This window comes from Hydra viridissima, unplaced genomic scaffold (genome assembly GCF_058129835.1).
Source record: "Hydra viridissima isolate aposymbiotic clone 2 unplaced genomic scaffold, HvirCarnegie_v1 scaffold_6, whole genome shotgun sequence".
NCBI classification, from domain to species: Eukaryota; Metazoa; Cnidaria; class Hydrozoa; order Anthoathecata; family Hydridae; genus Hydra; species Hydra viridissima.
The window spans coordinates 8,306,082-8,320,879 of record NW_028324305.1 but is presented as its reverse complement, the minus strand read 5'-3'; the positions used below and the strand labels follow the sequence as shown (position 1 = coordinate 8,320,879).

Here is a 14,798-nt window from a genome sequence, read left to right as displayed (position 1 = left end):
GTGCGTCGACCACAAGATCCACTTGATTGTCACGGGTTCACTAGCTGCAAAAGACAAGGAAAAGAAAATGTACATATGTCCACAATGGAATCAACTTCACAAAAAGATGACGGGTTTGGTAAATTATTTTCACAACTCAGGAAAGAGGACAATCGATCTTGTCAACAAAGCTGAGGCACTTAAAATGACAACAACTAAGTTGGTACAGAACTGTCCAACGCGCTGGAATTCAGACTTAGCCCAGCTGGAATCAATAATTGCGCTTCTACCAGCCATGGAGCAAATAGTTGGGCCTGATGGTGACACATCTGGCTCAGAATTGAAAAAATTGATGCCAGACGAATCTGAGATTAGCAATGTCAAAACCATTATTAGAATTTTGAAGTTATTTGAAGTATTTTCAAACTCTGTTTCTGCCGACAAAACAGTCACCATCCACAAGGTTGTACCCATGCTTGTTACAATAAAGTTAGGACTTGAGACAACTCATAAATTGATGAAGGATCCCTTAATCCAAGAAATTACAAACTACTTTTTGCTGGAGATCGATAGAAGATTCCCACATTGTGGAAGTGTACAAATGGAGTACACTGTGGCCCATTTCTTGGATCCCCAAGCAAAAGGAGCAATGACAGAAGGGTTAGACCGTTTTGACCTTGCGAGGAACACCCTTGTGAACACACTGAAGGACCTTGTTGACAGAGACCCCACACTGCAACCCACACCACCTGAAACCTCATCCCAAAACATAGAGGCCGCGGACTTTTTGGATGCCGACAGTTTGATGGCTAGTTTGTTGGACAATCACCACACACGAAGGTATGGAGCAACATACACGCACAAAGGAGGGAAATCAACTGCAAAAGAAAACTTAATAAAGGAGGTAGACAGATACCTTGGTGATGCACCAGCCGAGAAAACAGTGGACATTTTGGACTTTTGGAGGGTCAATTCAGGCAAATACCCTATGCTTGGAAGGCTTGCAAGACAGATTCTGGCTATCCCAGCCTCATCTGCTTCTTCTGAAAGAGTGTTTTCAAGTGCAGGGAACATTTGCACTGTAAGGAGAACAAATTTAAATGTTAGTAAAATGGAGCAGCTAGTGTTCATGAAAGAGAACAGTAAATTACTGGATGAAATTTCAGATTTAAAATGGCCAGGCTACTTTTAATTTTTTGCTAATCCTGAAACTTGAACTCTTTCAGTACAAATATACTTATATTTTAATTTTTTTTGTTATTTGTAATTCAATGTGATAAGTGAATTGAGTTGAACTGTTTTGGGTATTTTTACTTCTTCGGGTATTTCTACGGGTATTTCTACGGGTATTTCTACGGGTATTTCTACGGGTATTCTACGGGTATCAAGTATCGGGTATTCTACGGGTATTCTACGGGTATTCTACGGGTATTCTACGGGTATTCTCTACGGGTATTCTACTGGTATCAAGTATCGGGTATTAAAAACAATCGGGTATTACCCGATTTAAAAAGAAACGGGTATTTTATAACTTTCGGGTAATTACCCGAATTTAAATATTCGGGTAATACCCGAAACAACTACCCGGATCCGAGTTCGGGTCTCGGGTCCCTAGCAGGAGTCAATATACCTAATATCTGATCAGTGTTTTTGAGACAATGTCAGCCCTATATCACGTTTTTGAGACAATGTCAGCTCCATATCACGTTTTCCCTTAACGGTATGAGCTACTTTTTTCAACTTCAATTCTTTTTCTCAGACTTAGGTCAGTGATTTTGCACATTAATGAGAATCACAAAAAAAATTAATATTCAATGAACAAAAATAAACAAGAATTAAATGCTATAAAACTGTACACAATTCTCTCATAAAAACAATTTGAGAAATAATAAACATATTAAAAATATCTTTACATTTTTACAAAAGTTTTACCTCAAAATCTTGAAACTTTTGACAAACTGATTGGTTGGAATCACAAAATATTTGTAATTTTCTTCAAGTATTGATATTAGTAAATTAAATAGTGCTGCTAACTTTCTCTAAATGAGAAATCAATTAAATTTAAAGGTGATTATGATATTTTCACACCATTTTAGGTTAATATGTTGTTTCTAAGTATTTGTTTTGAATTGAAGAGCATCAAAATAATATCCTATAGATTAACATGTTTTTAACATTTCAAGAGATATATTAATTTTTCTAACATACCTTTCAGCTTGACTTTAATTTCGAAAAAAAGGAAATTTTAAATGCACATAAGCTTGTCAATCGCAAATTATTTAAACCTCAAAGCTTTCACTTACTTTTCTCCACGTGATTTATAGTATATGTAAAAGTGAGTAAAGTCTTGACAATTTATATTTAGTAAAAAATGAAAAGAATAAAAACAAAACAAGTTTATGTTTTTAAGTAATTTTTTTATAAGATCTATACATTTACAAATTCGATGAATTTGTTATTGCTTAAAAAACATATAGATACAATCAGAGGTTAAAAAAAAATGTTTTTCTCCCCACTAAAAAGTGCCTATGTGAATAAAAATGAGAGCAAAAATTGCATTCCATCTTATTAAAATTAGGACCTAATAAAGTTAGGACCTAACTAACTTTCCTGAATATTTAAGTTGCATAATTCCTCAATTATATTTAAAAGAGATTTATGAATGAGAAAATGAGATTGGAAAACATGCTTGTGTTTATTTCCATAATGGCTTTGGAGCTTTTTTTATCTCTGCTGAAAGTTTGAGATTTGCATCTTTCATTTTGTTAATTGCTACATCTTTATTTTTGATTTCTTTTATGTTTTCATTAGCGATTCGTTCTTTTTCTTCTATGGTTTTTTCTTCTCGTAACTTTAGCTGTACAATCAAGCCTTTGTACTTTTCATTTTCTTTCTGCTCATCAAGTAGTTTAGATTGTAGCACATTTACACGACTTTGCAAATCCGATTTTTCTTCATCTTTAACTAAGAGTTCTGAGATTTTGTCCTCTAAGTGTTTGCATTCATCTAAAGATTGTTTGTAGAGTTGCTCAGCAGAGCAGGTTTTTTCAGCCAATAGCAAACCAAGCTCATTATTGTTTAATAATAATAATGCTAACTCTTCGTCTTTTTCTTTTACAACAGTTTTCAACTTTTCACTTTGATTGTTTAAGTTGCACCTAATCAATCCAAACTTTTCTTTAGTTTTGTCAATTTTTAATTGCTCACAAATGATATCTTTTTTTAGTTGTTCATTCTCTTTGATTTGTTCCGCAATTTTTTTGTTCTTATCGATCATCCGCAAGTTGATATTCTCCAACTGCTTTTCTTGTGATGCAGAAGTTTCTTTTAAAGTATCACTTTCGTCTTGATTCTTTTGAAGGTCATCTTTGAAGGTCTTTGTGATGTTTTTAAGCTCATTTTCGTGAGTTTTAGGAACAATAATATATTGAACTCCGTTTTCATCTTCAATCACTTCGCCATTACTGACTTTTCCAAGTAGTTTATCGTGCGCATATGATAATCTTTTCTGTAAAGTTATCAATCAATATAGTAGCTAATAAATAAAATTTGTGTTATTTTAATTTATCAATAACTTATTTACAAAGAAAAAACGTTGAAAAAGGGATGAAAAGTAGTTTTAAAAAAAACACTTTGTAAACTTAAAGAAGGAATAATAAAACTCGAATCACAAAGCTAATTTTTTTTTAGTAAAAAAAAAAAAAAAAAAAAAAAAAATTCAAAAAAATCTTCTTTGGGTACCTTGGATAAAACCAACTGTGCCTGCAGCTCTTGAACCGTTTTCGTTAAAAATCTTATTTCTCGTTTCTGATCTAGATTTTGAAAGTGAAGTTTGTACTCTGTATCAACTTCTGTTTCCATCGAAGCAATTGGTTTGATCACTCTCTACAATTAATTTTCAAATATTGCATTTTAAATATGTTTTTTGTAAGAAAATTTCTTTGATTTCAAATCAATTTTTATTCAAACTCTAATTTGATGAGTTTAACAAAACTGGTAGAGAGAGTGTTGTTTGAATGTAAGGGCCTTGGAACTAGATTGTGTTGAATATTCAAAACTGATTCATAAGCGAGTTTTTTTTTTTTAATATAAATTGCCATCGTTGACACTTACCTCTTTTGCTTTTATCGCCATCTCTTGTTTTAATTTTTCATTTTGAGTAATTATTCCTCTCCATTTTAAATTTTCAGACATGTTTTTATTGCCGGAAAAATTTCCGCTATAGATGTTTAAACGTTCTGTTTTCTAAAAACGAAAATATTTTAGCAATTCTCTGTCAACATTTTTTTTTTTAAAAAATCACAGAGTTTTTATAAACGCTTTTATTCTTTGCAATAAATTTTTTTTATCAATAAACTTTAAAAACAAATCTGCTTTATTAATGAAAAATTTATTGGTTTTTCAAATTAAAGTTTCGTTTAAGGAAAAATTTTCATTGTACTACTTTTTGTAAAAGCAAACGCCTCACAGAACAAAAGTATTGCAAATGACGCGTTAATTAAATACTCAGTTGTTTTATCCATAACACTCTAAATTACCAATAATAGAGTCAAATAGGTTAACCAATAGTAAAATGGCACAATTTTTTTCATTATTAACTTACTAATCGTAATAAAGTCATGAAATATTGAAAGTCGGTTAATCTTCCCAAAAAATTTTAATTTAAAAGTATTTTGCAAAGAAAAAATGAAATATTTTTCTACATGACGAATTTTTCAACTTCATTAGAAAATTTTCTTCTTTAGAGAACTTTTTGCACTTTTTCTTTAATGGAAAACTGTTAATTTTTTATTGAAAACCCAAAAAAAGTATTATTCTTTGAATTTTGCATTTCCCAAGGAAACTTTATTTGGATTAAAACTTTTTCTATTTTTTTAAGAGAACATCATAAACATCAAAGCTTTTATTTAGTAATTCAATCGTAGATGGTTCTTTAGGTTAGAAATTCAATCGTAGATGGTTATGTAGGTTAGTAATTCAATCGTTGATGGTTCTTTAGGTTGGAGGTTATAAACTATGAGGAAGCTATTGAAAATTCAGAAATTTTTTGTTTGTTTACGCAAATTAGTTTATTTCTAATATTAGGGCTCATTTAAGATGGGAGGTTCCCAGCTAACAATTAGCGTTCAAGAAACGTTGTCCTAACATTTGTTTTGGTTCGTTTAATGTTCGCTGCAAACGTTACGTGAACCAACTTTTGTGAACTCCGATTTACAGTTCTTGAACGTTCGCATCGAACATTCAATTAACAGGTAGCGAACGTTGCATTGACGTTCACTGCAAACGTTATTTTGACAGCTCTTGAACGTTCATATGTATATATAAACTTATTCAGTTAAACGTTTATATATATATATATATATATATATATATATATATATATATATATATAATACTTTTTTGATATATATATATATATATATATATATAATACTTTTTTGATATATATATATATATATATATATATATATATATATATATATATATATATATATATATAATTTTTTGATATATATATATATATATATATATATATATATATATATAATACTTTTTTGATATATATATATATATATATATATATATATATAAATATATATATATATATATCAAAAAAGCATTACATGTATATAGTTGGTTAAGTTGTATGTTAGCAGTAGTTTAATAAAAATAAATATTGCATTTAAATTTTTAGTAAACTCCGTTTAAACCTATTCTTTTAAAATTAAACGTTCAACTGAATAAGTTTCTATATATGGGCAATTCCACGCAAGTGACGGTCGTAACATTTGACGCTTTTTTAGCCATTAAAAATTAACCAAGAATGGTATTTACATGAAAATTTCCAGAAATGTTAAATACTATTATATTATCTAGTATGCAAAAGTTAAATCATTCAAGTGTTCAACTTATTTGATAAATCAACTTAACGTAGCGCGACGGTCGTAACGCTTACTTTTTGACAAATCTAAACAAATAAACTTTGTCAATCTTTATGCAGCCATCTACTCAGTGAAAGAAAAAATCCTTTGCTGTGTTCTTTAACTACACATTGAACTTACTATATGGTGAGTTTCATAGATTTTGCTTGAAGTTTTCCGAGAATTTTATTAAGTTTTTTGTCGTGACGGTCGTAACTGTGACGATCGTAACGAAAAAGCCAAAAATGAAAAGCAACAAATAACGCAATGAATGACATAGTAAAAGCTGAATGATTATAAAAACCAATTAAATTATGTTAAAAAATATGAATTTTATAACATTATCAAGGTTATCCATGATGTTTCTTCAATACTGGGATCGTTTTATTTGGAGTAGGCAACAAACGCTTAATGCTATTTATGCTCCCTGTTTTTTTTTGTTTTATTAACTCTATTTAAATACAACTCAATATCTAGGAGTATGTACTTTCATATGCCTCGCAAATGTTTTAAGGAGCCGGGAATCCAATATAGTAAAAAAATATCTTAGAAAATTTTAGTAAATTTTTTTTACTAATATATAAGTTTTAAAATTGTTCCGCAACCCCATCACAAAATACAAGAGAATTTTGAAACCAAAAACTTTCTACTTTTTACTTGCCAGAAATGCATTTTGGTAAAATTTGTAACGACTTTCACTTCTTCTATTTTATCAGCTAATAAGGCCCAGCTTAGATTAATATCGTCTGTGTTGATAAAATCTAACATACGTTTTGCACCCATTTGATGCTAAGAGAAAGTCTTTAGCGTTTAAGACGACCACTTCACGAGATTTTACGCTGTTCCAAACAAATCGCTTTAATGACCCTCCTACTCCATCAGCTACTCCTTTACCGTGAGAGGTAGCAAAAAAATTCCATTCTATACTTTGAAAATGATATATCACAGTGCAATGTTGTATGAATTTGGCCATCTACGTATTTTTGAATTGAGTGCATGGACCATCACCCCATAATATAACTTTTTATATAATCAATGCAATAGAGGTCAAATATTTCACTCAACTATGTAGTAGTGGCGCGTTTTGTTTCATCATTATCGTCGGATATTATTACAACTGATTTTGGCTCCAGTTGGTAACAGTAGATTACAACTGTAAATAAGGTAATAGTTGACTGCGACCAAAAAGCAGCTTAAACAGCATCCTGATAACCACATGTATAGTTTTGTGAATAATCAAAGTGTATCAAAATTTGGTCTGGTTCGAGATTTTCTTTTTGACTGCAATATTGCTCAGAATGGTGCTTTTTAGTGAGATGATGCTTAGTAAACTCTAGTAAATTGTCGCGGAAATGTTTAAAAATACCTTTTATGTTTTTTTTAATGTTGACTGAGTACACAGCAATGATCTTCTTTAATCCATCAACTATAGGTGATTAAGGTATCCATGTCTCCGTTTTCGGGCAAAGAAACTTTCAATAGTTTACTATCATAGTTCCATTAGTTACTCAAAGTTTCAAAAAAAACTTTAACAAGTTTAGTAATAAGATGAATAAACAAACTTCAAATTAAACAATAAACAAAACTGATTTATATTATAACTTGGTTTAAATGATGTAAATCGTTTGAAATGAATTAAATCGTTCGCGCTTAAGGTTTTTCTTTTAAGTAAAGAAGCCGTGATGGGAAAAACCAGCATATCGTGATGGTCGTAACGTACTTAGTAACATGTTGAAATGGGGATCTAAAGCACTTTAATGTTTTTTTTTTGAAACGATGATAAAGTATGTATAAGTATCTTTACTTTTACCATGGTTGCAGTTTTAAAAAGTTTGATACGAAGCATAGAAAAAACTTTTCGACTTTTTTTTGTGACGGTCGTAACGTCTTGTTTTCATTAATATGCTCTTCTTATAGACCTAGTTAGAGTTCGTTTCTATAAAAAATATTATGCATAATGTTTAATTTTGCCTTTTAGTCAAACTTAGAAGTAATAGTTATTTAAAAAAACAGCACTGAATCTTTTTTCAACGCTTCACAACATGACTATATGTAAACGTCAATAAATGCTCATATAACCTTACAACTTTAAAAGTATGTTATAGTATAATAAAATGATTTTTTTAATAAATTTTTTTCTTAAAAGTATTTTTAAATAGCTGGAAAATAAATTTAATGCAGTTATTATATGTCGCTGTGAAATTTTTTTTTTTTTGCCCATATATATATATATATATATATATATATATATATATGTATGTATATATTGAAGAATCATTTAACAACATCATTCAAATAATAAATAATGATATTTTTTTGTATAACAATTTAATGACTGCTTTCGAGTCTATTCCGTAAGCGCACATTCCGAAACGCTCCTTCCGTAAGGAACTGTTTCGCAAGTATTCTTTCGCAATGCTTTGTTTCGCAAGTTTCTTTTCGTAAAGAGTTATTACGGAATAATAATTATTTATTTTTTTCGTATAACGCTTTACGGAAGGTAAATTTGCGCAAGAACAAATTCCGCAATAGCAACTTGAAATACGGAAGATAAAAATGCGAAATTTTCGCAAGTTTTTTTTTACGGCGAACAACCCTAGTTCATCCTCTTTTATTACCAGATGACAAAACAAAACAAAGCAATAGAACGTATATTCCTGGTCTACATGTACTGTTAACACTGTTTCTTTTTTTTTTTTTTTTTTTTTTTTCCAGTTAGGGTTTTTACAAATATTTATATACCACCTTTTAATCGAAGAACAAGATGGAAAGTAGACTCTTTTTGGATATAGAAATATCTCTACATTCTGTTGTGGCAATTTCGAAATCATCTATTAAGTTCGCGGAAATATGTTAGCTTTGAAGTTTTGGTTCATTTGAAAGAGAAAAATTGCCAAAAAATTCCTAAAATAATAAGCACTTGCATGAACGCTGGTGGGATAGTAACCCATAGGTATGACTATGTGTACAAAAGTTCAAGTAAGAATCTTTTGCGGTTACTGAGTTACAGGGCTTTAAGTGTTCAAAAAGGTAAAGTTTTAACATTTTTGCTTCAAACTGTTTTCTGTGACAGCACTATTGTAGAGTCTTTTGACCATTCAATGTTATATATAAGCTCTATTGGGACTGGGCAGCAACTTTTATTAATGTTACTTTTCAATCACAAGAGTAACAATTATCTATGGTGAGAAAGTAATTTAAAACCACTAAAAATGCTCAAAGTAGGTGTAAAGCAGCTTTAATAAAAATTGGTAAGTTTATGTTCAAAAGTTGTCCAATTTGTACCAGTGAGTTGATCTCAGCTAGAAAAATCACCGAAACCAAAGAAAGACCAGGAAAAAAAACCCGTTTTTTACAAAAGATATTGTTAAAAGTTTCCCTTTTCTTGGGTTATTTTTGGAGCATAACTGTTGCTTAGTAAAATCTATAAACTATTTTATATATATAAAGTTATACATAAAATTCTTTCTTAATCACTTAATTCGGTAACTCTTCATAGTTTTTCATCGGGCGCCATGTAAATTCTCGAGGATTAAAAAAAGCTGAACGTTTGGAGAGACAATATATTTTTTAACTAGTATAAATGCAAGTGTGTCTATGCTGCTCCACCAACAGAATATATAATAAAAAAGAGGTCTGTGGAGAGTACGCACCAATAAATTGACCATTAACAATAATAACAATAATTAAGTTACAAATACCACATTTAACAACACCCACATACAATAATTAAATAATAAATATCACTTTCAACATGCTTCTTAATAATTAATTTTTTACTGTCATTTTTAACAAATTGAATTTATTTTAATTTTATTGAAACAAAAATTCTGCTAAATTTTTTGAACAGCTCTGTTCGATAAATCGTTTTTATCAGATAAGTTTATGAATAATGTCATTTGTTTGTTACTTACCGAGATTTTGGCTAGGTTCGGATTATAACAAAACAAACACCAATGTTAACTGCTGATCATTATGAAAAATCTTTAGCTTGTAATCTTGACAATTATTTTTGGCTTTTTTTGAGTCAATGTCCGCGGACAGTGACCCAAAATACCTAAAAGCGCTTTCGGTAAGGACATGCCCTTGCCGAAAGAAAAGCTCCATTAATTTTGACAATGTTCTGTGCCCATCACTGATCTCAAAATATAACTGAATAGCGTAAACGGGAAATTTTTTGAAGCCAGTTTTGGCCTCCCAAGATGGCGGCGGATTTAACAAATGGTTATGAAAATAAAGAAACTGATGATAATCAAGTTTTATTTCTTTAGCTAAAATATTGATAAATATATAAGTTTCTAATAAAAATCTAGTTTTTCTTGTTTAACATAAGTTTTTTTTCATCAAAAATAACGGAATACACTGCGACCATTTTCTATAGACGCATGTGAATTATGGCTTAAAAACGTACTTAACTTTATTTTTATAATGTATTTCAATAAATTATAAATAAAGTATCAAAAAATAATGAAAGTTATCAAAAAATTATATCAAATTTGAAAAGAGGTCAATCATAAATGAATTAAATTCAAAAGATAGCTGACTATTTTCTATAGAAGCAGTTCACATTTTTGTGATACTAATAATGTGATAAAAAAATATTTTTATCACATTATTAGTACTCGATTGGACCTCCTTTGCGCTCAATTACTTGATAAATTCGTTTTGGCATACTTCTCACCAAGTTTTCAAGCACTTTCGGCTCCATATCCTCCCAGCATTCTGATACCGCTACTTTTAGCTCTGCCACAGAGTTATACTGCTTCTGGTCAGCATAGATACGTCTTACAATGATTCCCCAGATGTTTTCAACAGGATTCAAATCTGGACTGCGAGCAGGCCACCACATTTGCTCAATTTCTTTAGCTTCAAACCAAGCTTTAGTCTCGTTACTAGTGTGAATGCTGGCGCTGTCTTGTTGAAAAACAAACTTTTTGCGTCGATATTTGTTTTTAAATGGAATCAAACATAATTTTAGCACATCAATGTATTCAGAACTTTTCATTTTGCAAGATGTAAATGCTAAATATAACTTTCCTGTTGCACAAAACCCAAAATTTGGTGCTTTATTCATTTTTGAGTAATCAACTGATCTCAAAATGGCATTTGAATTCCTATTTCATTTGGAAGGTGGCCATTTTTTGAGGCAAGCAACCTTTGGAAACGTCTTTCAGTTTCTTTGCATATGATAACAACACTTTTGGTTGGTTTAATTAAACCTCCTCTGTCTTTGAATAATAAAAAAAACTGCTTTGTTCGAAATGATAAGAAAGTACTAATGCATTCCAACATTTAATGCAGATGTTTTATTGTAAATTTATGTATCATACATTTTTTGATAAGATAATGTTGATGTTAGATAACATACAAAATATATGCTATCAAAAAATTCCCTTAATAAGTCGTTTTGAATAACAACTCAAAAACAATCGACTCAATCATTGAGAGCTGGAATATTACAAAGAATAATATATAGGTAAAATAATATATATTAAAAAATATTATTTTGTATTTAATGTTTTTATTAAATACCATATCCATTAATTACAATTATGTATTAAATAATCCTAGAAGGAAACCCTGAGCTGTGTGTACTCACAGCACTCAGCTAATAGTTCATGCAGCATGTACATATCTGGTATCTTGCTACAAAAATTGAAAATATAAAATTTGTTAAAAGTGTAAGTAGACACCACTGCCGCTTACCATACAGTTATGTTATCTAACTTTTAGCACACTGCATTGGGTAACTAAGAACTAAAAGGTACATAGATTATGCATAAATGTTATTTATTCGTAAATTGCACTTAAAAAGTTAATCAAATATCTATCTAAATAATAAATATGTCTGATTTTTTTAAAAATCAATTCATTTCTTTAAAATTTTTAAAACTTTATTTCATAGTCTAGTTTTTCTTTCAAAACTATTTATTTTCTTTCATATTTCTGTAAAAAGCCTTATAAAATGTACATCGATCACCGCTAGGAGCTCCGATCGCCGCCATCTTGGGAGTCCAATTTTGGCTTCAAATTTTTTTTGAAAAAGTCAATTGAATACGCTATCCAGTTATATTTTGAGATCAGTGGTGCCCATATTAGTAATCCTGTTAATTTTAATATCCTTCAAGTCACGCGAAAACACGGAAATAGCAACCATTATGTAGGTATGTGTGTATCTGCGATTTACGGCACCGATTTTAAAGATAAAATCTGTGACCATTTTTTCACCGCGTGCTCGAGGTAGGTGTCGTTAGAATGGATTTTTCTCGTCTTTTTTTTAGAATTTTATATTGACTTAGATAATATTTTAAAAGTAGAGTGTTGTAAGTTTGTTGCAGTTTTTTTTTTTTTTTTGCAGTTACTAACGTTTTTAGTGATTTCATTGCTATTGAAAACTTCATTCCTGTTCTGGAAGTGAATTGACATTCAAGGGATGATGGGTTTTTTTTCTAACTTTTGAATCAATTTTATATATCTATTTTCTATGTACCTGCCAAATTTCATAAAAAAATAATGACACGATCATATTCTATTTTTGCACGCAGTAAAGGTACCAAATATTATTCTGCTGTAGAGATTGGGGGGGGGGGGGATTCACGATTATGAGATTATGAGCATTTTGTATATTTGACTTTTTTATTCATTAAAAATTGTTTTTTTAGAAAAATGAAACTTTATTTAAAATATTGGTGATTTTTTAAAAATATTCAAAACATGACACACACAAACACAAAACCATATTCTGTTATTAGTTGAATAAAAATATAACCGAGGCAAAGTAATGCGCTAAAAACTAAACAACGAAGTTCTATTATAAAACCACCGTAAACCGAACGCTAATTTTTTAAGTTAGGTGCAGTTTTCTTAAGCATTCCTTATAATGAATTGTTGTCACTTAAATGGGCATAACTTTTAGTAGAATGATTAGTTTTTTATGAAATTTTCACTATTATAATACTGATTTAAAGCTCTTTACAATTATGTATAATAATGAAATATTTGAATAGTTTAAAAATTTTGCACACGTACCTACATTATGGTTCGGGGGAAAACTGAGTTTCTAAGTTAAGCAGTACAGTTAAACATTTGTTGCCAGCCAAAAAGCTGTAGCGAAACTATATCATTGGATGACAATAAAGTCATCCAATGATATAGTTTCACCTCATCTCCAATTAAATTTACCTAATATATCTGGTAGGATCCAAAGATGTCAAAGAAGAATAAAAAGGGCTTCTTGTATTTATATAGAGTTATATTTAAGTATATAGATATGATACAGGGTTTTGCAAGCTAATGATTTGTTAATAGTGTTTTGAAATATAATAAAGTCTTTAGTATCAATATTTAACAAAAAATAGGAAAGTTATAAGGATAATTAAAACTTTATCTTAGTTAAAAGAAAATTGATCAGCATCCTAAATCAATAAAAAAAGAATTATCTGGTGAATTATATGATTTTAAAGGAGTTGATTTTTCTGTTAATGATTTAGAAATGGAAACTTTTACTGATGACATGAGTTTGCAATTACCTGTGGTATCTTCTTCATCAGAATTAACTTTTTCTTTACAGTCACCTATTTTTACTTCAGAAAATGAGGGACTTTTTAATGAAATGGATGAACTAAGAAATGAAAGGGATTGATTAAAAATAAAAAAAATATTGAGTTAAAGTTAGCTGCATCTCCATTTTCTTAAGAAACTTTGAAGCAAAGTCTGTGTGTTTGCATGATGTTGACTGGCTTAGACTTTAAAGTGTTAGAAAAGACATTAATTTATGTATATGAAGATATATTTGACAACAGAAGACCAATAAAATTGAGTAGTTATGATCAAGTTATTATAGCCATAATAAAATTAACATCTATTATTGATTGTTTCGAGACATTTGTTGAAGCAACGTCTTCGCTCTTAGCAAGGACTCAATTTTACAGCCAGTACAAAAAGCATTGCACAATTAAAGTGTTTATTTCCTGTACTCCTCTTGGGGCAATAAATTTTTTGTCAAAATGTTATGGAGGCAGAGCTTCGGATTTACTAATTACACACAAATCTGGATTTTCTAGAAAAAAAATGCCAGGAGACCAAATCTTAGCAGATCGTGGATTCACTCTACAAGAAGACTTTGCTGCTGGGAGTTCTGCTGAGTTGTTAATTCCTGCATTTATACAGAGGAAAAAACAGTTATTTGCCAAAGAAACATCTAGAAAAATTGTATCTGTTAGAATTCATATTGAATGAGTAATAGGATTGATGAAAAACAGATACACTAGGTATCATACGATTAAAGATTATAAAAAATATCAAGGATGAGTCTGCAAATAGTATTTTGGCAAACTGTGATAAAATAGTTACTGTATGTGCTGCTCTGACAAATTTAGAAGAAGGCATTGTATTTAATGATATGAAAGTCTAAAATTTAATTTTTAATGATTTATTGTGTGTGTGTGTGTGTGTGTGTGTGTGTGTGTGTGTGTGTGTGTTTATATATATGTTGAAATCCTTAATAAATGGGAAAAATTTCATTATAATATAAACTTTTCTATTTAATTATACTGAAAGTTTATTTGATTTCAATTGTTGGTTATTTTACTGAGTCATTTTGTAATCCATTTTAATGATTTACTATGTATATATTTTTTCCATTTTAACATCTCTGTATGGTCTTCAAGAATTGTTAAATAATTTTTTTTAAAAAAGCGAATAACATTTACATGTCAAAATTGTGTTATTTTTAAAAATTATAACTCACTGTATGCTATTACAATCAGTGCCTTTGAGAGGGAGGGGTTCAATATTAAAAATTTTTAATATTAAATTGATAATACTAACAAACATTTGACAATTGTTATAATTTAACCTTTAATTAACTTTTTAACAATAATTTGACAAAATCGAATA

General features: G+C 29.6%; 1 protein-coding gene and 1 pseudogene across 2 annotated transcripts; one reads left to right on the top strand and one right to left on the bottom strand.

Annotated features, from left to right (window-relative positions):
* Window positions 1-2,381: 2,381 nt before the first annotated feature.
* Window positions 2,382-4,280, bottom strand: LOC145190690 (uncharacterized). Of its 2 annotated transcripts, XM_080067573.2 has the most exons (3): window positions 4,093-4,280; window positions 3,721-3,864; window positions 2,382-3,487 (listed from the first exon to the last, which is right to left on the bottom strand). In XM_080067573.2, exons 1-3 carry the CDS (start codon window positions 4,171-4,173, stop codon window positions 2,675-2,677), a joined length of 1,038 nt encoding a protein of 345 aa, XP_079923699.2. In that variant the 5' UTR covers window positions 4,174-4,280; the 3' UTR covers window positions 2,382-2,674. The 2 variants fall into 2 exon arrangements, with proteins under 2 accessions (XP_079923699.2, XP_089947672.1); XM_090091546.1 differs by lacking the exon at window positions 4,093-4,280 and having other exon boundaries at window positions 2,382-3,514; window positions 3,721-3,859.
* A 6,805-nt stretch (window positions 4,281-11,085) lies between these two features.
* Window positions 11,086-14,681, top strand: LOC149886885 (uncharacterized; annotated as a pseudogene).
* The last annotated feature ends 117 nt before the right edge of the window (window positions 14,682-14,798 follow it).

Coding starts and splice junctions, on each gene's coding strand:
- LOC145190690 (XM_080067573.2), bottom strand. CDS start 4,173: ATGTCTGAAAATTTAAAATGGAGAGGAATAATTACTCAAAATGAAAAA. Junction 3,865..4,092: donor TGGCGATAAAAGCAAAAGAG/GTAAGTGTCAAC, acceptor AATTAATTGTAG/AGAGTGATCAAACCAATTGC. Junction 3,488..3,720: donor CACAGTTGGTTTTATCCAAG/GTACCCAAAGAA, acceptor ATAACTTTACAG/AAAAGATTATCATATGCGCA.